The sequence below is a fragment of the Notamacropus eugenii genome, chromosome 1 (genome assembly GCF_028372415.1).
Source record: "Notamacropus eugenii isolate mMacEug1 chromosome 1, mMacEug1.pri_v2, whole genome shotgun sequence".
NCBI classification, from domain to species: domain Eukaryota; kingdom Metazoa; phylum Chordata; class Mammalia; order Diprotodontia; family Macropodidae; genus Notamacropus; species Notamacropus eugenii.
In genome coordinates this window covers 181,948,881-181,976,456 of record NC_092872.1, presented here as the reverse complement: position 1 = coordinate 181,976,456, position 27,576 = coordinate 181,948,881, and the positions used below count along the sequence as shown (strand labels likewise).

Genomic DNA, 27,576 nt, shown 5'->3' with positions numbered 1-27,576 from the left:
CTCGGAATCCCTACTTCTCTTTAAGCCTCAGCTTGTTTCCTGATTTCTATGACGTATCTAATGGAAGCCCTTAGTGACTATTTCCTATTCCTCCTGTTATCATTTATGTGCTTATCTCTTCACATTTTGTATTCCTTCAACAGAATGTAAGTGCCTTAAGGTCAGGGCCTGTTATTTTGATTTTTTTCCTTCATATTATCAGTGCCTGTTCTTATATATATATAAGATATATACATATCCTAAGAGATATATATCATAATTACATTATATATAATATTAATATATTAATTATATATTATATTGTATATATATGTTATATCAGGGCCTGACATAGTTGACTTAAGAATTTTTTTAAAATTGGATTTCATTGGATCAAGCTTGTGCCTCATGAGAAAACCTTGGATTTGTTCTAAAAGTGGAATAGGAAAAGTAAGATTGAATTATTTTATGATTAACAGTAACACAGATAACAGTGAAATAGAACTTATTCCTAGGTGTGTTTTCTTTAAACTTTGATCCTGTTCCTTATATGTAGAAATAGAAGCTAATCAATAATTGTGCTGTAATTTTAATTAAGTTTTTTTAAATAGAGAAATGTAATAGGTTCTATCTAGATTGTTTCTCTACTCGTTCATGACTAGGAATACTTGGTCATTTGACATGCAGTATAACTGGGGATAACCACTCTAATTACAAGGTGTAGAGCCCTGGGGATGAGGAGCAGGAACCAGCCAGAAGTTGGCTTGGAAAAACTCAGACCTCTAAAATGACTAAATTTCATAGACATCGTTTCTGTGACCCAGACATGTCTTTGCATTGACTCAGCAGCGCAGTATTATTCTGGGCTTTGGGGTAGGGTGGAGGGAGGGCAGGGATTATGAGCAAAAGGAAATTCCATGCTCTTTTAGCAATAGGTTCATATTTATAAATAAGACTGTAACTTAATTTTTAGGTTCAGTGGAAGCCTTAAGAAATATTGCATTTCCTTCACTTGTTTAATCCCAAATTTTAACATTGCAGGAGTGCTGAACAGGTGCTGTTAGTCAAGCCCTGAGCGTATCAGCCATGAGTCAGACCAGGGCAGAGGCTACTCTGTTTCTCTGTCGGATCAGGGATTCCATTTGAGAATAGGTTATCCCCATTGTACCAAGGGTAGGGCTATGCTCAAAGTCTTGTGGAGCCCTCCCCCAACCCAGGACATCCTATGGACATGAGAGTGTAGAAGGATTCCCCTTGGGAAGTGTGTTTTACTCAGTGGGAGACATTTTCCTTTTAGTGTTATTTTCCTTTATTTTATTGGAATAATAGTGTGTGTGTTCTCCTGGTTCTGCTTTCTTCTGCATCAGTCTATATAGCTCTTCATGTGCCTTATATTTCTTAGGGTTCAGTAATATCACATTACATTCCTGTGCTCTGATTTTTGTTATGGATTGAGTGTCAGTCCTTAGCATGTGTGGGAGTGTAAGTCTGTCACTGCCCAGACTGGTCCTGTGGGACCTGAGATAAGTCCTTTTCCTTCTAGTGCCTATCCCCTTGCTCTCCCCAATAGAGTAACATGGCCCATTCTGTAGGAAAAGTAAAGGTGTGTATAGAACTCTAAGATCTAAAAGCCTATGTCTATATCTAGTTGGACTCTCTTGGAGCTTGTTTCCATGAGAGCAGAAAGGGAGAAAACTCTTGGAAGTTCCTTTTCCCTTACATCTCACAAGGACCAATCTTGGACAGATTTTTGAAGGTGGCAGTTTTCATTTGGAACCATTTCACTTTCTTCCCTGTGTTCCTCTTTCCTCTTAATTTCCCTCTTTCTCTCCTTTTACCCTACACCCCTTTCCCATATCCTGTTCCTATGGGGACTTGTCTACCAATTAGTTTCCTTTGTTATTAGTTGTAATGAGCTAGGGAATAAACCTTCTTCAGGGATGTTCACATTTTAACAAGAGATTCTGACAGTGAAGACTGGACTGGGAATCAGGACACTTGGGTTCTGTCAAAGGAATGAAAAATATTATTTGTTATATGAGATGAATTTCTAGGAGGGGAATGAGGAAGGGTATTAAGGGAAATTATGGTGATATAAAAATCAATTAAAAACTTATTTTTTAAAAAGTATCAAAGGAATCAAAGTCTATAGGCAGAATTTCAGGTGATGGGGAAAATGTTATGGTAGGCATCCTTCCAATTTCTCTTGAATTTTTTTATAATAGAGAAGGTAGGCATTGCCTCCTTAAGTCTTCTTATCATTGGTTCATTCATTTCCTTTTCCTAAGACATGCTTTACCCCCAGGCTGTTTCCTTTAGACAGTGTGCAGTGAAGGACTAGTGTTGTTTCCCAACTCCCTATCCCTACCCCAGTGCCCAAGGCATCCTACCAAAAAGTTCTACCCATATTTAAGACCCTGACCTTGACCTTTGCCCCAAATAACTTGGGGAGAGGAAGTTATTTTCTTTCCCTGCCATGGACTGGAAAAAAAGGAATCATAGAGAAAATTCAATGAACGTATAAATAGAGATGTTGTCTATAAATAACACAGCCACAAAATATTCCATCAGCAGAAGTGCCTGCCTCACAGTGCACAGAGGTGTCTCACTTCCTGAGCAAGATAATTCACTTCTTTGACTATCTTTTTCTGGCTATTATAGACTTTTTTAGTGGGAGTTCCCAGGAACCCCCAGGAGAAATTAAAGAAATCCTTTTTACTCCTGACTTTTAAAAATGTTAGATTGCTTCCCTTCTTCCTTTCTCCCCAAACTTTTCTTTAAAAGACCTTTATTGGTATAGTGGACAGAGTAGCATATTGGGAGTGAGGAGAAGAGGTTTCTGGTCTTAGTTCTGCAGCTAGCTCACTGTGTGACTTTAGATAATTCTCTTCCCATCTCTGGGTCTCAGTTTTCCAGAGGGAGTTGGATTATATAATATCTAAGGTCTAACATTCTCTGTGGGTCTCTAGCCTTCTCTCTACTGTACACAGAACTAATCAAGAAAGATTCTGTATAATCTAAGTATAGACCCAATTTAGGGAAAAAAAAAGGAAGTGGTTAAGAAAGGTTTTCTTTTCACTTCAAGTTCTTGGTATGAACTTGGAGCCCTCAGTAAAATTCCTTACTTATTAAGACTTTGGACATAGAGTCTGTATACAGGACTGCCCGACACATGGGCAGCTTACATGTCTCCCTACCTGGTATAAGATGAGCGCCTTGTGAAGCCTTCTTGCCCTCAAAATCATTCCCCTCACCTTTCTGCCACACTGCCTGAAATTCTACTTTCAGGAGTTTATTCCTATATAGTTAGAAAGCCCACTCAGCATGGTGTGCCCACATCAGAAAGGGTGCTGTGCTCTATGAGCAAAGCAGAATTGAGACAGCACAAAGTAAATGTAGGATGCACAAATTTGGAGCATCCATCCCAAATATTCACATGGACTATCTGCGCCCAACCTGTGGTAGAGCATTCCGAGCTCATATTGGTCTGATCAGCCACAGTCGAACACACTGAAACTTCACTTTATTTTGGTCCTCTTCGAAAACGAAGGACAACAACCATACCAGTTAGAAACCCTCAATGAACATTGATTAAATACTTAACATTTGCAGAGCACTGCTAGATCCTGGGTAACTTAAAATTTACTTAAGGCAATATCTGTTCCCATAAAGCTTTCAGTCCAGGAAAGGGATTAAATAAATATAGATAGCTATAATGCACATTACATGGTATTAATGAATGTTAATGATTATTTTTTTATATCTGGACATTTGAGGTTTGAATGGCAAGGCAAACATTTATTAAGTACTGTGCTAAGTGCTGGAGAAAACAGAAGCCAAAAGAAAGATAGTCCTTATCCTCAAAGAGCTTAAATTCCATTGCAGGAAGATAACACAGAAAAGGTGACTGAAAATGGAGCTCCTGGAAGGAATTCACCAATGGAAGAAGAGGGCTGGGGCATTGAAGGAATGGGCTGAGGGAAGCCTCAGGGTTGAAAGCGTAGTTGAGACACAGTAGCCAAGTCCTGAGAATCAGAAGCAGAACCTACTAACTATACTATCATCTAGCTCTCATCTCTGTATCTTATCTTACTTGTCCTATTTCCCTCAGTTTCCTCATCTGTAAAATGAGATGGAGAAGGAAATGGCAAACCACTCCAGTATCTCTGCCAAAAAAACCCCAAATGGGGTCACAAAGAGTAGGACACAGTTGAAATGACTGAACAATAACAAGATACAAAAGAAATATCATGAGAGACTTTGTCAAATGTTTTGTTAAAATCTAGGTAAATTCTGTCCACAGCATTCCTTCCGTCTTCTAGCCTGCTAGTTTTTTCGTTGCAGATTTTTTTTTTATGTCCAGCACTGAGCTAAGTGCCTAGAGCACAGTCTGTGCTTAATAGATACTTATTGGTTGATTGATTGATCCTGTCAGAAAAGGAAATTAGGTCAGTCTGGAAGGACCTGTTCTTCATGTTGGCCCCTTAGGATCAGAGATACCTTTCTTAGATACTCACTCATCATCACTTTAATCATAAATTCTAGAATCCTTTTCAGGAGTTTATATCAATCTCACTGGCCTATAGTTTGCAGACTACACCTTTAAAAAAAAAATTTGGAGATCACATCTCTCTAATTCTCCTTTTTTTTTTTGTTTTGAGGCATTCAGGGTTAAGTAACTTGCCCAGGGTCAAGTAGTTAGTAAGTGTCTGAAGCCAGATTTGAACTCAGGTCTCCCTGACTTTAGGGCCAGTGCTCTATCCATTTCACCACCTAGCTGCCCTTCTGTGATCTTTTAAAAGTAAATGACTTAATATTGACATCTTGCCTATTTTTTCAATACCTAAGAATGTAGGTCATTTGGGCCAAGTAACCAGGGCTCCTCAAGGACTCCTCATTGATGTTCCCTTATTGCCTCCTTACTTCCCTTAAGTATCAGTTTTTTATTAGCCATTTTTATTCTATTCTTTCCTGCCCAAATGTCATTCTCCTTGGCAGAGAAAAGAGAAGGAAAGCAATTCTGTCTTCTCTCCATCGTCAATCATTACTATCCTATCTACTCTGAGTAGTGAGTGCTTTCTTCTTGGATCCTCCTTTCTCCAGTGTAGCTAACGAACAAACAGAACTCCAGAGATTCCGCTTTCAGGTTATCCTTAGCTTTACTCATCAGCCTCAACTTATTCTGAGCTTTAGTGTTCCTAACACTGTTCTTGTGGTACCAAGCTAGGATTTTCTATTCATCTGCATTACCTATCCTGCTTCCATGTTCTCTGTATAAATCTTTCTTAAGTCTAAGTTGGTTTAATAATGAAGAACAAGAGGGAAGACATTTCAAACCTAGAGAACAGCTTAACCAAAGTCATGGAGACAGGAGAATCCAGGGCATGTTCCTGGGGAATGGTCTAATGCCTGGAAAGTAGGTGGGGTGAAGTGGAGTGATAACAAGACAAGGCTGGAAAGGTAGAAAGCCAGATTGTCGAGAATCTTGAATGTCAGGTAAAAGTGTTTGAACTTTATTTGGGAAACAAAAGAGAGCTAATAAAGATTTTTGAGTAGTGGAGTGACAGCTTAAACATACTTCCATTTAGGAAAGATTATTAAGGTAACCATTTGAAAGATGTTTTGGAATGAGGAAAGAGAAGAGGCAGGAAGACCTGTTAGGAGGCACTAAATGAGAGGAGTAGGGTAGTGGCAATAGGGATAAGAGAGTAGATGTTGGGGAGGTAGAATTGATAGAATTTGGTAGTTGTTTGGATATGAGGCATGAGATGGTCAAAGATCATCCCAACATTATGACTTTCTAGAACCTGAGTGTCAGGCCATAGATAAAAATAGTGAAGTCAGAAGATCAGCAGGGAAAAGCTTGATTCTGAATGCAGGTTGAATGTGAGGTTCCAGTGGATCATCCAAGGAGTCATGTATAGGCAGTTAGATATGTGGGTCGGACATCAGGATGCAGAAAATAAGTCAGAGGTGGTGCAATAGATTTGAGTTGTTTGTGTCAAAATAGTAATTGAAGCCATGGGAATACATGAGATTGCCATGAGAGAGATGTAGAGAGAGAAGAGAAGAAGGTCAAAGATGAGCTCATTGGAAGGACAGATGCTGAAACTGAAGCTTAAATACTGTGGCCACATAATGAAAAGACAGGATTCATTGGAAAAGACCCTAATGTTGGGAAAGATTAAAGGCAAGAAGAGAAGGGGACAGCAGAGGATGAGATGGATAGTATCATGAAAGCAACGAATGGGCTTGGAAAGATTTGGGGAGGTAGCGAGAGATAGAAAGGTCTGGTATGCTATGGTCCAGGGCGTCAAAAAGAGTTAGACACAACTGAATCCCATGAGAAGTATGCTACAAACTATAATCCTTGTCCGTCCCTTAATTTGAAGGAATTTACTAGATGACTCCTAATTTAACAGAGAATAGAACACTGAAGAGATGCCAGTTTCAATTGGAGAGATGGAAGAGGAGGAAAAAGAACAATTTAGAGTCTAGATCACTGGGAAGAAAGAGGTGAGCAGTGATGGATGGGCAAGCAGAAGGGAGACCCTGGATCTCCTGGAGAAGGAGACAGAATTAAGAGGAATGGAATAATGCAGGGTGATAGGAGTACACTAAATAGTACACTAAAGACAGAGAATCACTGAATTTGAGAGTTGGAAGAGACCTCAGAGCTCATCTAATCCAGCCTATACAAGAAAGGAGCCATGGTGACATACCTAATAAGTGATCACCCAAATTCTGCAGGAAGGCACAGCTGCCTATTGCACTTTGGCACAGCTCTGAGGAAATTTTTCCTGATGATAAGGCTCTTTGCAACTTCATTCTTGCTCCTGAGGCCAAATAGAACAAGTCCAACCCCACCTTTAAATAGATATCCTGTCCCCCTCCCCCCTCCCAGTCTTGTCTTCTCCATACTAAACAGTTTCTTCTATTGACTCCAGATCCTTCACCATCCTGGCTGTCTTCCTCTGAACACTCTCTGCCTTATTAGTGTATCTCTTAAACTGTGGTACCCAGAACTGAATACCAAAGACAGATCTGATGAGTCTAGAGTACAGTAGGGACTACCCCTCCACAATCATATGACCTTTTTAAGCTGCCACATGACATTGTTGACTCATTGTTGCAGTTCACTAAGACCTCCAGCTCTTTTTCAGAGCTACTATTTGTACCTCTTCCGTTTTATATTTGTGAGTCTGATTTTTTGCATGTAAGGCTTTACATTAATTATCCTTGCTGTGTTTCATCTTATTAGATTGAGCCCAAGGCCCCTTTTAGGTCCTAACTCTCATCCATGGTGTAAACTTTCCCTTCTACCCTGGTGTCATCTGCAGATTTGTTGAGCATGAGGCCAATCCCCAGATCTCTATATACTACCCTGTACACCTCTTGCCAGCTCTCTTTTTGAGTCTAGCCAGTTTTGAATTCATCCAGTTATATTACCATTTAATCCATAACTCTCCTATCTTCTCCACAAGAAGATGCTTCATTGAAAGCTTTGCTGAAATGTTTTTAGTTGTTTGGTCACTTTTTTCAGTTGTGTCCAGCTCTTTGTGACTCCATTTGGGGTTTTCTTGGAAAAGATACTAAAGTTAACAGCAGTTTCTTCAGCTTGAAGGCTTTGACTTATGCTGCTCCAAAGAACTTTCATAGGGCCATAGGGTTGTAGATTTACATCATGAGAAGGGACCAAAGAGGTTGTCTAGTCCAACCATTTCATTTTAGAGATGAGAAAATTGAGGTCCAGAAAAGTTAACTAAGACTTGCCCAAGATCACACAGATAGTACTCCCCTCCATTTCTGAACCTGAGTCAAGGAGCAGCCTTCTGGTTCTGGTTCTGATTCTGACCGAGAATCAGGAGTGTATATGATTTAGTCCATAGCTCTGCCCTTAATGTCCTTTTAAATATTTCCCATTTTTCCGATATATAGCTTTTTTGTACATATATATTTGTTTGCTTATTATCTCCCCCAATGTGTTTTGAGCACCTTGAAGTCAGGTACGATCTTTTGCCTCTTTTTTTAATCCCTAACCCTTAGCACAATGCCTGACACATAGTGTGTTGTATGTGTTCGTCCTTCATTGCTGAATAAGACCATGCCATCAGAAAAATGATGACATGACTTGCACTTGACTTTGTTTTGAATGAGGGAGGGCTGTGCAGGTCACCAGCCTTACTTCTCCTCCAGAGCCATCTGAATCCAGCAATCAGATATTCATCAGGATGACTGGAGATGATCCAGGATGAGGCAGTTGGGGTTAAGTGACTTGCCCCAGGTCACACAGCTAGTGAGTGTCAAGTGTCTGAGGTGAGATTTGAACTCAGGTCCTCCTGACTCCTGCACTGATGTTCCACTGCACCACCTAGCTGCCCTCTGACACATAGTGGTACTTAAGAAATACTTATTGACTAACAGACTTTCGGCAAGAACTTCCCTTCTCTCAGTGTCAATTTCTCATGTGGATTGGATGATCTCTGGTTCTGGTTCTCTGATGGGGCTTTATTACATTACTATTTTAGCTCACTGCAAGCTATATCCTATTGACTATTCAGAGTCTTCCCTCCCTTCTGGCAATTGTGACCCACTTATAAGTGCCCCCATCCTTTTTCTGAAAGAAGTTTCTCTCTGGAGGAAGAGACATTGAAAAACTGTGGTCTTGAATGAAGGCTTTGATTCTCAGGCTCCTAGAGCCAAGGGGCCTGGGCGCCGGCCACACAGGATTGTATGTAGTAAGATCTGTTTGTGTCCTTATGAGGGTCACTCAGTCAGTCATACTCTCCTGGCCCCACTCTGTCTGCAGCCCCAGGCTGGGGGAATGAGCTGGGGTGAGCCACCCTCAGCATTAAGGGGCTAAGTAGGGATGAATGAGAGCTTCTCTCCTTTCATACTCGGACAGTGGTCAGTTTTGGAAAAGTGGCCTCAGGCCAGTATATATGTGTATTTCTCTTTCTATATGTCTTTTCCTTCTGTGTTAAGAGAAGTAAGATTTGCCATATACTTTTGCCCTGCCTATTAGTCATTAGCAACATAGCACCTTCTGCATCCATATGGATAGGTACAGTTGTCCTTTGATGAGAGATATATTTAGATCTAGAAGGGACCTCAGGGATCATTTTGCAGAGTGGAAAGGGCACTGGACTGCGAATCAGGAAGCCAGGGTTTTAGTCCTGGTGCTGCTTTTAGCTCACTCTGTGATTTTTTGTGCCTCCATTTCCCTTTCTGTCAAATGAAAAAATTAGATTGGGTGCTTTATAAGGTCCGTTTCTACTCTAGGTTTTATAATTTTGGAAGAATGCACTGCTTATTGCTGAACTCTGGTCTATATAAGAACAGTAATACCCCCTGATCAAACCTTTACCTCACTGGTAGAAGAGGACCTATCATACAATTGAGGCAGGTGGGTGGTGTAGTGGATAGAGCTAGATTTAGACACAGGAAGACCTGAGTTCACATCCTACCTCACACACTTATCCCCTATATGACCCTGGGTAAGTCACTTAATTTCTCAGCCTCAGTTTCCTCACCTGTAAAATGTGAATAATAAGACCTTCCTCACACAGTTATTGTAAGGATAAAATGAAATAATATATGTAAAACACTTTGCAAAAGTTTAAAGAAATGTTAGTAGCAGTAGTAGTAGTAGCAGTAGTAGTAGTAGTAGTGGTAGTGGTAGTAGTAGTAGTGGTAGTAGTGGTAGTGGTAGTGGTAGTAGTAGTAGTAGTAGTAGTGGTAGTAGCAGTAGTAGTGGTAGTAGTAGTAGTAGTAGTGGTAGTGGTAGTAGCAGTAGTAGTGGTAGTAGTAGTAGTAGTGGTAGTAGTAGTAGTAGTAGCAGTAGTAGTAGTAGTAGTGGTAGTAGTAGTAGTAGTGGTAGTAGTGGTAGTGGTAGTAGTAGTAGTAGTAGTAGTAGTAGTGGTAGTAGCAGTAGTAGTGGTAGTAGTAGTAGTAGTAGTAGTAGTGGTAGTGGTAGTAGCAGTAGTAGTGGTAGTAGTAGTAGTAGTGGTAGTAGTAGTAGTAGTAGCAGTAGTAGTAGTAGTAGTGGTAGTAGTAGTAGTAGTGGTAGTAGTGGTAGTGGTAGTAGTAGTAGTAGTAGTGATAGTGATAGTGGTAGTGGTAGTAGTAGTAGTAGTGGTAATAGTAGTAGTAGTAGTAGTAGTGGTAGTAGCAGTAGTAGTGGTAGTAGTAGTAGCAGTAGTAGTAGTAGTAGTGGTAGTGGTAGTAGCAGTAGTAGTGGTAGTAGTAGTAGCGGTAGTAGTAGTAGTAGTGGTAGTGGTAGTAGCAGTAGTAGTGGTAGTAGTAGTAGCGGTAGTAGTAGTAGTAGTGGTAGTGGTAGTAGTAGTAGTAGTGGTAGTAGTAGTAGTGATAGTGATAGTGGTAGTGGTAGTAGTAGTAGTAGTGGTAATAGTAGTAGTAGTGGTAGTAGTGGTAGTGGTAGTAGTAGTGGTAGTAGTGGTAGTGGTAGTAGTAGTAGTAGTAGTAGTAGTAGTAGTGATAGTGATAGTGGTAGTGGTAGTAGTAGTAGTAGTGGTAATAGTAGTAGTAGTAGTAGTAGTAGTGGTAGTAGCAGTAGTAGTGGTAGTAGTAGTAGTGGTAGTAGTAGTAGTAGTGGTAGTGGTAGTAGTAGTAGTAGTGGTAGTAGTAGTAGTAGTGGTAGTAGTAGTAGTAGTAGTAGTGGTAGTAGCAGTAGTAGTGGTAGTAGTAGTGGTAGTAGCAGTAGTAGTAGTAGTAGTGGTAGTAGCAGTAGTAGTGGTAGTAGTAGTAGTAGTAGCAGTAGTAGTGGTAGTAGTAGTAGTAGTAGCAGTAGTAGTGGTAGTAGTAGTGGTAGTAGCAGTAGCAGTAGTAGTGGTAGTAGTAGTGGTAGTAGTAGTAGTAGTAGTAGTAGTAGTAGTAGTAGCTGTTGTTATTTTTACCGTTGTAAGCTAGACCAGTTCTGTCCCTGCTATCTTGTATATCACTTTGGTTATTATGCATGTCTTCCTTCAATGCATGGTAGCTCTTCAGTGAGATACTTCTCTAGTTCATTAAATGTTTTTTTGGGAGGCCATCACAACTTCTGGTAAAGTCAAGGGGCAATGAAAAAGAGCATTAGCTCTAGAATCAGTGGTTGTTGTTCAAATGTGTCTATGATGCAATTTGGGGTTTTCTTGAGAAAGATACTAGAGTGGTTTGCCATTTGCTTCTCCAGCTCATTGTATAGATGAGAAAACTGAGGCAAACAGGATAAAGTGGCTTGCTCACAGCTAGTAAGTGTCTGAGGTCAGATTTGAAGTCAGAAGATGAATCTTCCTGACTTCAGATCTGACACTATACACTATGGTGCCACCTTGCTGACCCTAGAATCAGGGAACCTGAATTCAGATTACTACTTGCACAACTTTAGACAAGTCACCTAATTTCCCTTGGCCTCAATTTCCTCATCTGTAATAAGAGGGGGTTGAAATTAATGACCTCTGAGGTCTCTTCTAACTCTAGATCTAGGTGCCTCTAAGTCTATATTAATGAGCCAGATGCTTTCAAATTCTCATTTTCTAATGTGTTATGTCATATCTATCAAATAAATAGTCTTTATACCACAGCTAAGGCCCAAACTTGGCTAAGTTTGGCTAAACTTTCCAACATAAACATGAATTATTAGCAAAATCATGAACTTTGTTTTTGTTTATACTTCTGGTTAATGTTTGGAATAAGAGCCCCCCTTTACTGTGGTTATTAGTGAATGAAAGTATGTTTGCCTACACAAGGAAGCTTGTATTTTACAAGTCTCAGCCGAGAAAGCTACCAGGTACTTTTTGCTAACATGAATTCTGCCATAAGGCCTTAAATAATCAGCTTTGAAATGGAAATACAAACTAAATAATAATTACTGAAACAGTCAACAGTTCTCTTTTGTGGTTATTAGCCAGCCTTTAGTTTTTAACTGTTACCAGTAATGGAATCTGCAAATTGGTGAGCTTGACTTCAATTCCTGGCAAATTTCTTGAGTGTATTATTAAAAGGACATTTAGTGAACATGATCACAAAGCCAGCATGGCTTCATCAAGGACTGGTCATGCCAGACTAATCTCATTTCCTTTTGTGATAGAAGTTAGACTTAGATAGATCAGGGGAATGGTGTAGTTTATCTTGATTGTAATAAAGCATTTGTCAAAGTCTGATGCACTCCTGTGGAAAAGATGGAGAGACGTGGGATCTTCCTCTTATCTCCAAAATAGCTTAAAACAAAAACCTTTGGTTTTTGTTGCCAGCCTTAGCGTATTATGTGTTTTAGCAATACCAACAACGTATTTTCAGGACTATTCAACTCTTTAGTGTTCTTCCTCTGTTATCTTCCCTTCTTTCTTCTGCTGAGAGCTTTGACCAAGTTAGGGTTTTAAATGTACATCCAAACCAGTCATTGGAGACAGCCCCCCCCTTTCCTTCCTTATTGGATTTTTTTCCCTTGTAAAATTTTTATTAGATGGATTTAGAACTGGTTGAATTACTTGACCCACAGTGTCCCCATTAATGGTGTGATGTCACTTTGTAAGGAGGTCTCTAGTGGTGATCTCTGAATTTGTCCTCCGGTGCTTATATAGGCTTTGCCTATATGTGATGGGTTTCCTCTCTTTTCTCATTCATTCTGAACTTGCTGGTTTTGATTGGTAATTAGAAGAAGCCTTCCAAAGATCCAGTGCAAACAGAAGTTTCCCATAGCTATTGCTCATGAAAGGGTCTCAAGTAGAATTTAATTTAGAGGAGAAAGAAGGTAACAAGTATTTATTAAATGCCTACTGTGTGCCAGGAACTGTGCTGAGAACTTTAAAAATACTATGTCCCTTGAGATTCAGAACAACCCTGGGAGGTAGGTACAATTATTAGTCTCTTCTTATGGTTGAGAAAATTGAAGCAGACACATTAAGTAATTCACCCTAAAAAGTCTGGATTTCAGCTCTGGTCTTTCTGACTTTACACCTGTTGCTCTATCCCCTATACACCATGAGTACACCAATGAGCTGCTTTCAATTCACTAGTCACTGTTCACCCCTTTCTAGTTATTCTGTCTTCCCACTGAGACATTCTCTTGCTGTGATCCTGTATTTCCTGGTGAAAAGCAAGACAAGGGAAGGGAGAAGAAAGGAATAAGCTTTGTTTCCACAGACCTCCTTGGGGGTCCATGGACCTCAAGTTAAGAAACCCTGATTCAGTCTAATCTTTTCATTTTTACAAAATGAGGACTGAGGCCCACAGGAGTTAAATGACCCAATCCAAGCTTACATGGGCAGTAGTAATAGAATCAAGATTTGAACTCAGGTTCTTTGATTCCTAGTCTGGTGCTCTTAGACTTTTTGTTGCTGGTGGATCCTTGGGATGTCTGGCACATGAGACTTCTGATGAGTAGAGCTGTGGCTAGAGGAGGGGGCGAGGGATGTCTCTTTAACCTAGCTGTCCCCTACCCCTTCCCTCAAGCAGAAGGCATTCCAGCTGTGATTATGCTTATCAGCCACATTTCCCTGGTGTCCAAGCCTGGCCATAGGATGTGTTTCAACAGATGGTTTTTTCCCTCCCTCTTCTTCCTTTTTGTTTTATCATAAGGAACCAGTCATTCCCCCACCTCCCACTGACCTAGCCTTTGGAAAACGGTATTTTTTCCTAGAGCAGGTAGAGGCCGTCTGGGCTTACTACCAACCTGTCAGAAAGTCTCTATTGGCACCTAAAGGCATGGTGAAGTGTTGGTCCCAGTTTGTCACTGCAACCATCCTTTGCTTAATGGGTCACACTAATGGGAAGTGAATACTTGTCACTGCAAGGTTAGAAGATTGATCCATTCATTCAACCAAAGCACTGTGCTAGGTCCTATGAATACAAAGATAACAGTGAAATAGTCTCTGTCCTTGGGATGACCACATTCTACTGTGAATTGCATTAGAATAAGAATTCTTAATTTTTTTGAACCTCTTGTAAAGTCTGGTGAAGCCTATGAATCTCTTCCTAGAACAATGTTTTTAAATGCATAAAATAGAATACAAAGGAAACAAATTTTGTTGAAATAATTATTAAAATGATAATAAAAAAACGAGTCTAATGGACTTCAGCTGAAGAATACTTGGATTACATAGACAACCCATTGGAGCCTGTACAGTTGGCCTAAGGAACAAAATGCAAACTTCCTCAGCCTGGAATTCTAGGCCTTCCACAAACTGACCCCAGTCTATTTTTCTGACCTCTTGCCTCTCACTGCTTTCTTCACATGAGCATTCCATTTCAATCAAAACTTGTTTATTTCTAATTTGCTGAATTCTCCCTATACTAATTGGTCATTATGCGTCCTCATAAGCTGTTCCCAATACCTAGAATGCTCTATCTCCATCCTCACATCCCGACCCTATATCAAGCTCTATTTGAATGTGAATCGTTGTTTTTGTTATACCCACCTATTGAAATCCCAACCATCTTTCAAGTCTGAGCTCAAATGCTAACCCCTCCGTGAAGTCTTCCCTGATTTCCCCTGACCAGAACTGCTGCCTTCCTGATTAGGGACTTTGAACCTCTGTCATATCATGCCGTACCTGGTATTACAGTAATTGTCTTTTGTCTACTAAGCTAGGAACTGAGCAAAGCCTGTGAAGGCTGGTACCATTATTTATTTATTTATGGGTGGAACTGATGAGCCAGCTAAGAGGAGAAGGATAGACGTGTGGCAGGCTGTTAGGAGATAGTGAGGGATAAGAAGGATCTTTGAACATCCTTCAGATAACTTATTCTTCCTCCTGGCAAGGGTAGACATCATTTCTGTTGAGTTTGGAATTGGACCCTAAATAAAAGGAGGGTCAGAAGGTAGGAGGGAAATTGCTAACTACCCACCCCTCAGAGAGGCAAGAAAGTGGTATGACAGTGACAAGACCATTATTAATCTAAGGGACTAGGCTTATTTAATAAACATTGAGGTCTTTGCTCTAGGATTTGTAGGGCTAACTTTGAGTGCCCTCAGACAAGGGCTAATTGACTGGCATGGCCAGAGCTCTTGGATTGATTGTTTTTGTTTTCTTTCTTCCTGGCCCTCCTTTTCACATTCTTTTAGCTAGAACCAGTCTGTAACAATAACTAATATTTTTGTAAGCATTTTCCTCATCATTACTCTGAGGGAATATAGGCAATGCAAGTGATCAAGTTTTTTAACACTCTTCATGTGATACCATTGGCATAAGGTCCTCCACACTGAGAAAACTCCCCCTATTAAGGCAGATCTTCATGTGGTCAGTTTTAGAGTTGTCTGGGAGCACTGAGAGGTTCAGATTTATCCAGGGTCACTCAGTCAGTTATGTATCTGTTCAAGATCCCAAATCATCCTGATTTTGAGGCTCATTATCTACCATGCCTTGTGGCCTCATATAGATATTTCATAGAACCTCTTTTGTTCTCATTTCACAAATGAGGAAACTAAAGCTGAGAGAGACTAAGGGGCCCTTGGCCAGGGTGGCACATACAGGAGGTACTCTCTTTGAAAATTGAACATTGCTTTTCAGACACCAAGGTCAGTGCCATTTTTTATGATACCACCCTGCCTTCCAAGGAGACAAGGAGACTTCCTATTCTATCTTTAATAGGGTGAGGGGGCGGGTGGTTTCCAGCTTCTAAGGGTATATACCTCTCCTTCAAAAATGATCTATATCCTGAGGTCTTTTTCATCTTCCCTATGTAATCTTCCTTATATTTATCTGGTTTCTTGGGTCCAAGTTTGCATGGCATTGGGGAGACCAGCAGGAGCCAGGCTTCCCCATCCTGGACCTCAGCAAAAGACTGAGGATGTTAAGACACTGAGGCCTTTGCTCCCTTTATGGGCTACTCCTCCTTTTTTCTCTTTCCTCTTTAATATGGTTGGTGGTTTGGCTCTTGATGTGTGGTTTGGAGCTAGGACAAAGAAGCCAAGAGTATAGCATTGCTTCAAAGACCTCATTCTCTTTTCTCTTCTGGGCAGTTTTGCCAGCATCTCCAAGAAAAGAAAGTTGCAACTGGGAAGAAAATTTGCTTGAATTCAACAAACATTTATTAAGCACTAGTGTTTTGTATGTTTAAAGTTAAAATAAAATGGGAAAAGACATTTCAATGTATCTACGTAAATCATAACATAAAATCCAAGATAGTTACCAGGGAAGTCTATGATATTAATGAAGGGACCTCTGAAGGTCCTTTTGAAGGGGGTAGAGAAGTTGTTATTTCTCTTAGGAGCCAACACTAGGAAAGGAAGGATTGGAGCAGGATATATCAAGCAGGATATAGACCCGCCTGACCTCCTCCCTGAAACCCTCCTCAATTAGTGTGATGACTTTTGGAACCACTGATTTGTCTTCTTTGAACTCCCGAAGCCTCACAGTGTAGCCCTAATTGTTCCCCAATTTTTTTCACATGCATTAGTCTTGTTTTTCTAACCGTAACCTTGAATTCCACAAGAGCAAGACTGCCGTCTTTTTCTCTGGCTCCCTAAATTCAGAGATCTGCTGCTTCCAAACCTTTCCCACCTTCTTCTCCACCTCCCATATCTTGTCACCTAGGCATGTAACTATTTGACTTCTCTCTTCTTCTTTCTCCAGCTGCTACATAACCTAGCCCATAAGAGTACTATTTTATAAGGTTATAAGGAAAAGAGATTATACAACTTCAGAAATAATGTATTATTTTATTAGGTATATTATTAGAGGCAGCCAGGGGATGCGGTGAGTGGAGTCAGGATAACCCCAATTCAAATCCAGCCTCAGATGCTTAGTAGTTATGGAACTCCTTGGGTTGTTGTGAGAATCAAATGAGATCATGTTTGTAATGCACTTAGCGCAGTGCCTGACACCTAACAGGCATTTACTATGTATTTATTCCCTCCTTATAGTGACTGGAAAAAGGAGATGGACTGGTTGTTGAATGAGAGGGATAACAGAAAGATAGCTTTCATGCTGCCTTGGTACCCACTTAGATTACTAAGGTATGAGTAGTAATGAATGAGCCCAATCCCTTTCACTTTATGACATTTCAAATAATTGAAGACACAGTCATTGCTTTCCTGACTCCAATTTCAGTGCCATTTCCATTATGCCACACTGCCTTCTAAGGAGGGTAACCTCCTATTCTGTCTTTAACATAGGGTTCTACTTTCTGAGGTTGTTCAGCTCTTTCTCATTAATGGTCTATATCCTGGGGTCTTTTCCATATTCCCTGTGTAGTCTTTCTTATTATATTTTTCAGGTTTCCTGGATCCAAGTTTGCATGGCATTAGGGAGACAGACTCTCCCCAAAGTCTTCTCCATATTAAGCATTCCCACTCCCTTCACCCCATCCTCATCTGACATGATTCAGGATCCTTCCCTGGATTCTTTCCTTCTTAAAGAAATTTGTTTTTGTTGTTGTTGTTCAGTCATTTCAGTTGTATCTGAGTCTTTGTGACTCCATTTGGTGTGTTTTTTGGTGAAGACTGGAGTGGTTTGTCATTTCCTTCTCCAGCTCATTTTACAGATGAAGAAACTGAGGCAAACAGAGTTAAGTGACTTGTCCAGGGTCACACAGCTAGCAGATGTCTAAGGCTGGATTTGAACTTAGGTTTTCCTGACTGTAGGCCAGGTGCTCTATCCACTTCTCCATCTAGCTGGGCAAATAGAATGGTGTTCTTATCACTTAAAAATTAAGAATAATGCATCTATGACACATGAGTCTTCCCTAGAATTTTCAAAAGGCAACCACTTATCTTCCAAAGTCTCCTAGAAAGGAACATATTAGACCAATAAGTTTGGCCAAATGCCCCAGTACCTGTTAGATTTGTCTTACCTCATCCCTCTGTTCCAAATCCTACCTCTACCACTCAGATAAGATGGGTCTTGATGATTCTCATGTTGGGTTATTGTGAAAGATGACCCATGATAAGAATGTGGCCCCCACAGATTCCTCTTTTTCCAGTTTGTTCACTTTCCCTGACACTGTCCAGATAGACATGAGTCTCTTTGGGAGTGAGGGTGACTCAGGGGACAGCTTGAAATCTCTTCTACTTTCAGTAATGATTGACTATTTCTGGCAAAAGGGAGGGGAAGGGTTCTAGTCCTCAGGACTGGGCTGAGATATGTGTCAAGGGTTGTTTTTTGTTTTTGTTTTGTTGTTGTTTTAAAGAACTATGCATACCTTCACACAAGATGTGCACCCAAACACACACATACTAACACTTCTTGTGAGAGAAGCATACAACAGACCAAAAAAGGAGAGGAACATCAAAGGCTTCCAAGGCCAGAAATACCTAATCTGTGACATCTTCCTCGAGAAGAAGCCACTTACTTCCAATATCTTCATAAATTGTAATCTCTTTTTATAAAATGACTGAGCTCGTTTATCTTTTTAACAGCATTTGTGCCTTCCTTCTGATAGGGCATGTTCCCTTTTTGAAGAGGAGGGAAAAGAACAGCTTGGAACAGATCCTCACTGAAAAATTAATGATGCCACCAATTAGCAAAATTAGAAAGGCCTCCCTGGGAACCCAGAGGGTGCTTAACTTTATCCTGGCTGTTGGGGCCAGGGGGTGGGGGGGGAGGTGGCATTTTAGAGGTGTAAGAAATGGCCTCTATCCTTTGGCAGCTCATTGTTTGTCTAGTCAGGAAGACAAGAGCCACATACACACATGGGAAAGAGGGGCAGAGTACAAAACACAGACTACAAGTATGATTCTAATTCAGGGCTGAGTTGTGTGGTTTAAGATATGATTGTTAGAGCAGTTTTAAGGGCTAGAGGACTGTTGCTGTGGAAAGGTAATGTAGGCTTCATGGAAAAAGTTTACACTTAAGCTGGGCTTTGAGAGTTGATTTTTATAAACACACTACCAGGCAGGCAGCAGGCTAGTGACTAGATGGACTTCACCTAGACTGTAGGTTAATTTATTGCTTCCCCACATACACACTATTTGTCATAGGTTGGTGGGGGACCAGGAAAGGGAGTGAATCGGAGGAAAGGCTTGGTGATTTCATTAGGGAGAGGAATTCTGGGTCAAAAAATTCTCTCTATCAATTAAGGATCTCTTCCTGGAACTTAGTCTTAGAGATTTGCTGCATATGAGAAATGTTCCATGTGAGAGAGAGAAAAAACATGAAGAGAAGGTTTTCCTCACTCTGAGGCCATCAAAAAGTGACCACTGGGCCACTTTGACATCTCTGTAGCATCATTAGGGTTTAATGGGATGAATTTTTAAGAAGAAACTTCTTTGAAGTTTTGGGAGTAAGCATTTCATGATTTCTTTTCTCATTCTCAACTAGAAAGTTGCAGATGTCCCCAGACTACTGAGTACAGCTTAGACATTTGTTCATTCAGTAAACACTTAGCTAAACCTCCTGATAGGTACTCAGTGCAACAGGGATACAAAGATGGATAAACCAGGGGGTAGCCTGCACTCCTAGGCTCATCCAGTCCGGTAAGGATAGGGAGGCTTGGGGTAAGACAACTCTAAGAGAATTGCTACAAGGGAGAGAAAAGCAAAGCTTCAGAAAGATCCCTTCTAATGTTGAGATCAGGTAAGGCTTCAGTAAGGTGCAATGGAAAGAATGATGATTTGGGAGTCAAATTATCTGGGTTTTAATCCTGACTTTGCCACTCACTACCTCTGTAAACTTGGGTGAGCCACTTAATTCCTAGATCTCATTCTCCTCCTTTGAAAAATGAAAGTCATGGACCCCTTTGACAGGCTAGGGAAACCTATGGACTCCTTCTCACACCAATGTTTGAAATACATGAAATACATGGGATTGCAAAGGAAACCAATTATATTGAAATACAGTTATTAAAATATATTTTTTTAAACAGTTCACAGTTAAGAACACCTACCCTGTGGTAAGAACATTTAGCATGACTTTTTCATATATCACTCAGGCAGCTCAGAGACAGCAATTGATAGTATTCATTAGACCCTTGAGCCTGAAGGCCAGCAAGGCTAGGTGCTACCTGATCCTTGGAAGGGGGAGGTTGACTTATGTTTTGTCAACTCTATGACAATTGAATTGGAAAAAAAAAAGTCAAGTGATGAGTTTATCTAGAAGAACCAAAAGAGAAACAGCTGTCAGGGCACCGAGTAATGAGGGAGGGGATGGGAGGCAAAATATTCCTGAGAGGAACCCTGAGCAGGTTAAGAGTAAGTCATCTTCTCCTCAAATATCACTCTCTTTCAGGTAAGATCCTGTTCCGGAGGAGTCACATTCGAGATGTTGCTGTGAAAAGACTGAAGCCCATTGATGAGTATTGTAGGGTAAGTGTGTGTGTGTGTGTGTGTGTGTGTGTGTGTGTGTGTGTGTGTGTGTGTGTGTGTGTGTGTGTGTAGGGTGTAGGGAGTGTGCATGTAACTATTTGCACAGGTGGTGTAAATGTCCCAGGATTATCAGAAGTGCTTCCTGGACAATTAGAGGGGAGATTGTTTCATGGAATGAAAGACTGGAATAAAGAACCTCTAAGGAGGTCTTCTCTTCCTGCTCTAGATTCTGTGTCTCTAAGGCTGGCCCCTAGGGAAGGAGGGCTAGCTAGTGTGTGGGAGCTCAGCCCTGGCCCTTTTAATTCTATCACCCGATGAAGGCTGTCCTGTTGAAAACGGGCTCCATTGGAAGCCCTATGGTGTTATTTGTCACCTGTTGTTAAAGGGGAAATCCAGCTGTAGAAATTCCATGAGTATGGAACTTTACTGGAAAGTTGAGAGAGAGTTCCTTCAGTCCTTTGGTGGCAGATCATTTCAGAACTGTATGACACACTACTTAGACATACAGATAGAAATCTTCTTTATCTGTGTGCCAGCACATAGTTAAACAAAGTCAGTGGGGAGCATCATTAGCAAGTTCACAAAACAGAGTTTAGTTTCTTAATCTCTTGGGAAAGACAATCATTTTGTTGTCTGATCTTCCTTTCTGCCACAATGATAGGGGACTGCGTTTGGGGTCACAGAACCATTAATTCAAATCTGACCTCAGACATTTGACTAGCTGTGTTACCAGGCAAGTCACTTAACCTTTGTTTCCTTAACTGTTAAATGTGGATAATAATAGTATCTACCTCTCAGGAGTGTTGTAAGGATCAAATGAGATAAGAATTGTAAAGTGCTTAACATGGTGCCTGGCACATAGTAGGCACTCTATAAATGTTATGATTCTGGCTGTTGTCTGAGACTGTGGTGGAAATGTGAAGGTTGTAGAATTCAGATATACTTGTAGAAATTTAAATATTGTGAATAGACACCCATATTTTTTTCAAAGAAAATAGAAATTCTTACCTAAAACAAATGATTCTGATTGACTGTGAAAGTTTGTAAAAAGGGCTAATTACAGATTTTGTTAATTGTTTTTTCCTTCTGCTACAAATACACAGACTTGTCCACACAAAGCCAATTAGAAAAAAAGTCTGGTTTTAGTAAAGGCAAGGAGTGCATGACCCAGAGTGTCCCATCTTGAGCTAATGAGGTGCCAGAAAGATGAGTCCTTTCTTCTTAAAAGCTCCTTCTTGATCAGATCAATATCAGTTTTTTAAATGACACCAGGCATTTGAGCACAAATTGACAGCTGCTCTCACTGCTTTTATTTCTCTTTCTTCTTTTTCCAAGCGGTTAAATGGGCAAACATGGGGGTGGGGAGGGGAGGAGGACAGGGCAGACTCAGGGAAAGATTTTTTTCATCTGGTATTTACAGGGCCAAATCAGGCTCAGCCTTCCTGAGATGGTCTAGCCTCAGGCATCTCTGAAACTCTCATCTCCTGTGCAGAGGAAACTGATAAACATCTTATCTCCTGAAATCATACTTTAAACATGAGTCCCAAGTTAGTCTTAAGAGTCTAAGGGGCACAGCAAGGTTAGATTGGGTAGAACCAGAACCTTCTAATCCAATTAGCACAGACAGAGACCCTCTTGAACTTAGACATCAAACCTGAAAGCCCTGAGGTCACTGCTATCTCCTGTAATGACTCCAAGAGCTAGGACTTTTCAGTCCTAACTTCTGACTTTGAGGAAGTAGGAAACTGCCATCAGGTTGTCGGAGGTACAGACTCTCAGAGAATAGGGATTTTACCATTTACTAGGAGAGGGGTGACATTTATGCCTTAAGTTCTTTGTGTGAGGAAAATGAAGTCAAAGGAACAGACGTGACTTGACCAGTCCCACAACAAGGTAGTGACAGAACAGAGATTATATAAGTCAATATTTATAAGTCCTAAGCCTGTTATCCAGAATGGGGAACAGCCCATCTCAGAGGACAGAAGGCTAAGGTGAAGCAAATGATACCCAATACATACATGCCTAATTGTGCAAGATTCCTGCTTAGCGTAATGGTCATTTGTTGGATGGGAGATAGATTGGTATTTTTTTCCCCTGCCTCCCCTTTTTTCCTCCTGAAGGCATAAGAAAATTGCAATTATTACTTCATTTTTCCTTGCCTGCCCTGCCTTCTCCCCAGCTCCTGACTTCCTCTGCTCTCCCAAACCCTCCTGTATGGCAGAACTAAGTTGAAGGATCTCACTTGCCATGGAGGTCTCTCACTTTGGCCTTTTCCTAGGCCAACCCAGGATGTTTCTCTGAAATTCAAGATACTGAAAAAAAGATTCTTAAGACTCAAAGTCCAGTGCAAGGTTTGGATTCAGGAGAAGAAATCCTCATTATTTGAAGTTGGGAAAAACACAGGACCCCAACTTCTCTACTTTAAACATCAGTTCTCACTGTCCCTATCTCCAGCTCTTTGGGCAAATAGAAGGTAGGAGAGGTGTTACCAGATAGGAGTTTGAATATAGGTATATTGGTGATATTAAAAAAAAAAGTTGTGTTTTTTTTTTAAAAGCGAGTCATTTTGCATTTTTGTCCATTTCAAGGGTTGCCAAGGTCAAAGGATTTATCAGTTAATGGTCAGTCTGCTGGTAGTGAGTCTCTCTGTACTTGTCTAGGATAATAGAAGTAGACATAGTCTATTGCTTGTACTTGAACTTTATCCAGCTTGGTAAAATTTGCCAGAACTTGTGTGCCTCTTGGGCATGGTCTTCAAGAACCCAAATGATGAGGTATTAGAGAAAGCCCAATATTGCCTCAGCCAGTATATTCTTATCTCCTCAGAAAACAGAAGGACATGGCAACCAAGAGCAATGCTGGTTTAGGGTCAAAGCTCTCAAAACATTATGGAGAGTTGGAACCAAGATGGTGGATTAGAGTCAGCCACCCAGTTGAACTCTCCCAATATTTTACTCCAAACATTTTAAAATAATGCCTCAAGTCAAATTTTAGAGTAGCGGAGCCAACAGAAAGTTAGAGTGTGACATTTTTCTGGACTAAGAAAACTTAGGAGGTTGATGCTGGGGAAGAGGCCTATTGGAGCCTACACATATGGTGTTGGCAACAGTGGCTGCAGCAGCAGCAGCTTCAGGAGATTTGAGCCAAGAGATGGTAAGGGGGTCAGGTAACTGGTCAGAAAGAGATTATAGGGGACCCTTTGCTGGCACTGGGTATAGCTGGCATTGATTTGCAGGGGACCAGGGGACCCTTCCTAGGGAAAGACCAGAGCCCAGATCAGGAAATCAGTGATCATCCCAGGATCGCACCACCTTGGAAGCATCAAAAACTTGACCCCCAAAACTATCTCTGACAATGGCATCATGAAAAAGCCTGAAACTTGGGACAGTGCCTTCCCATCCCCAGGTGAGCAGAGCCCAATTTTAACATCAAGTTCATAGTCAAGGAATAGTCTTGAAAAATGAGCAAACAACAGCTACAAAAGAATTTAACCATAAAAAGTTACTAGGTTAAAAAAAAAAGCTACTAGGTAGCAGAGAAGACCAACACATAAACTAAGAAGAAGATACAAAAGTGAAAACAGCTACAAAAAGGCTCAAAGAAAAATTCTAATTGGATCCAAACCCAACAAGTATTCTGGGAAGAATTAAATAAAGAGCTTAAAGGCTAAGAGGAAAAAATGGGAAAAGAAATGAGTGATGCAAAAAAATTATGAAAAGAGAATTAACCACTTGGTAAAAGTGGCACAAAATATATTGAAGAAAATAACACCTAAAAACCCAGAACTGGCTGAACTCTAAAAGAAGCACAAAAATCCACTTAAGAAAACTTTTAAAAAGCAGAATTGGCCAAATGGAAAAAAAGGTTCAAAATTTCACTGAAGAAAATAATTCCTTAAAAATTAGAATTGGGTGAGTAAAAGCTAATTATTCTATGAGACATCAAGAAGTAATGAAAAGAAAATCCAAAGAATGAAAAAAATAGAAGAAAATGTGAAATATTTCATTGGAAGAACAACTGACCTAGAAAATAAATTAAAGAGAGATCATTTAAGAATTTTTGAACTGCCAGAAAGTCATGATCAAAAAATGACCTGGATATTATATTTCAAGAAATTATCAAGTGAAACTGTTCTAATATCTTAGATTCAGAGGGTAAAACAGAAATTGAAAGAAGCCACTGATTACCTCCTGAAAGAGATCCCAAAATGAAAACTCTTAGGAATATTATAGTCAAATTGCCACTCTCCCAGGTCAAGGAGAAACTACTGCAAATAACCAGAGTGAAATGATTCAAATATCATGGCGCTACAGTCAAAATCACATAAGATTTAGTGGCTCCTGTGTTGCAAGAATGGAGGGCTTGGCATATGATATTCCAGAAATCAAAGGAGCTAGGATTACCACCAAAAATAAACTGCCCAGCAAAACTGAGTTTAATCTTTCAGGGGGGAAAATGGGTATTTAATGAAATGGAGGACTTTGAAGCTCTGATGAAAAGCCCAGAGCTGAATAGAAAATTTGTCTTTCAAGCAGAAGACTCAAGGGAAGCAGAAAGTAATCATAAGGGACTCAATAAAGTTAAACTTTATTCCTATACTGGAAGATAACACATGTAACTCCTGAGAATTTTATCATTATTAAGACAATTAAAAGGAGTTTACATAGACAGAGAACATGATTGTGAGTCAATTATGTTGGAATTTTTCCTTAAAAAAATGAAGAGGTGAGAAAGAGGGATGTACTGGGAGAAGAGAAAAGGGAGAAATAGAATGGGGAAAATTTTCTCACATCAAAGAGGTGCACAAAGAAGAGCTTTTGCAATGGAGCAGAAAGTGGGGGACTATGAGCAGTGCTTGAATCTTACTCTCATCAGAATTGGCCAAAAGATGTAAGAATATATACACTCATTTGTGTATAGAAATGTAACTTAACTAACAGGAAAATAGGAAGGAAAGGGGATTAGAGAAAAGGGTGGACCATGAAAGGGAGGATAGATTAAAAGAGACAGTGATGAGAGGGTTGGTTTCAGAAAAACATGACTAGAAGTATCTAAACTGATACAAAATGAAAAGATGATTGTACACAATAACAACAATGTTGTAAGGATGGTTGACTGTGAAAGACTTGGCTACTCTGTTCAATACCATGATCAAAGAACTCATGATGAAAAAATGCTATTCACCTTCAGAGAGAGAATTGATGACATCTTAGTACAAATTGAAGCATAATTTTCTTACTTTATTTTTCTTGCTTTTTTGGAAAATATAGCTAATATAGAAATATGTTTTGCATGATTTCACGTACAATTGATATATTGCTTACCTTCTCAGTGGGTATGATATAATGGAGCTGAGAAGAAGGGAGAGAATTTGGAATTCAAAATATAAGGAGAAAAAGAATGCTAAAAAGAAATAATAAATTAAAATAAAAAAATTACTATGGAGGAAGAAAATGGCTTATTATGAACAGTATCTCACACAATAATGAAATGCAAAGGGCAGGAGAAAAGATTGTAGAAAACTTGTCATATGACCCAATTAACTGAAACTAGAAGAGAAATAACAAACGACATAAAATGGAACAGCTCTTCTAGCATATTTCAAATCATCTATTCCCATCACCAATGAAAGTATGGCTACTGTATTTATATGCTGATTTCTAAATATCCAAATATAAGGAAGTGGACATGGATCACAATAAGAATAAAGTTGGGAAAAACATCTGAACATACAAATAAGTGTGGAAAAGGTAAGGGTTGAAGGCGACAAAATTTTTTTGTTTATTTTTATTATTATTATTTTTAATGTTTTATAATCACTGCCATAAAATTAAGATTTTTATCCCTCCCCCCACACCTACCCCCCACTACCCCCCCTCCCTCCCCACAAGAGCATGCAATTCTGTATAGGTTCTACATGTACTTTCCTATTGAGTACATTTTCACTATAGTCATGCTATGTAGTCGAACTAAAATAAATGGAAGAAATCATATAACAAATCAAAACATGATACACAAAAACACACACACACAAACATGATCTGCTACATTCTGTGAATGACTTCCACATTTCTTTCTCTGAGTGTGGAAGGCATTTTGCCTTAGAAAACCACCATTGGGATTTTTTTTTTTAATAAGTTCTTGCGTTATTACGAAATTCCAAGTCTACCAGAAAAAACTCTCGCACACTGTGGTTGTTGCTGTGCACAAAGTTCTCCTGGTTCTACTCCTTTCACTCAGCATCAGATCATATAAGTCCTTCCAGGCCTCTCTGAAGTCTTCTTGTTCATCATTTCTTGTGGCACAATAGTACTCCATTACATTCACATACCATAATTTATTCAGCCATTCCCCAATTGATGGGCATCCCCTTGACTTCCAGTTTTTGGCAACTACAAAGAGAGCTGCTATAAATATTTTTGTACATGTGGAACCCTTTCCCATTTTTATGATCTCTTGGGGATACAGTCCTAGTAGCGATATTGCTGGGTCAAAGGGTATGCACATTTTTATAGCCCTTTGGGCTCTCCAGAATGGTTGGATGAGCTCACAGCTCCACCAACAATGAATTAGTGTCCCAACTCTCCCACATCCTCTCCAGCATTTATCATTTTCTTGTTCTGTCATGTTTGCCAATCTTATAGGTGTGATGTGGTACCTCAGAGTTGTTTTGATTTGCAAGGTGACAAAATTTTAAAGGCACTTAGTGGTCATTATGTCTGTGGTACCACCATTCACCCCATCTTCCATCTTTAAAGCTTTATTGTTATTTTATACTTCTTCCTCTTCTTTTCCTTTCTTGTCTAGTTACTAAGTACTGCTCCCTTGCATTTCTTGCATCTGTATCTTCCTCTATATTCCTATCACTGATGCCCTAGTACAGGGATTAAGGAGGGGATGGAGGATGGGGAAGGAACAAGCATTTATTAAGTACCTTCTATGTGCCAGGCATTGTGCCAAATGCTTTATAAATATTATCTCATTAAATCCTCACAGCTCTGGGAGGTAGGTACCATTATTGCTTTTGTTTAGTCATTTAGTCCCGTCTGACTCTCTCTGACCTGGAATGGAATTTTCTTGGCATAGATACTGGAGTGGTTTGCCATTTCCTTCTCCAGTGGATTAAGGCAAATAGAGGTTGACTTGCCTGGGGTCACACAGCTAAGTACGTGCCTGAGGCTGAATTTGAATTCAGGTCTTCCTAATTCTAGGCTCAGGCACTATTGTCCCAATTTTATAGCTGAGGAAACTGATGTAGTCAGAGGTTAAATGACTTGCCCGGGCTCACAGAGGTAGCGTTTGAGGCTGGATTTGAACTCAAGTCTTCCTAACTCCCAGCCCAGCCCTCTATTCAC

The 27,576-nt window shown here is 40.0% G+C and overlaps 1 protein-coding gene across 3 annotated transcripts in view; it reads left to right on the top strand.

The window, feature by feature from the left end:
* Window positions 1-27,576, top strand: part of SH3PXD2A (SH3 and PX domains 2A) — a 351,604-nt gene that overhangs the window by 128,747 nt on the left and 195,281 nt on the right. For all 3 annotated transcript variants that reach the window (XM_072621444.1, XM_072621442.1, XM_072621441.1), the window contains exon 4: window positions 20,145-20,221. In XM_072621444.1, coding sequence (XP_072477545.1) covers window positions 20,145-20,221 — 77 coding nt within the window. The remainder of the gene's footprint in view (window positions 1-20,144; window positions 20,222-27,576) is intronic.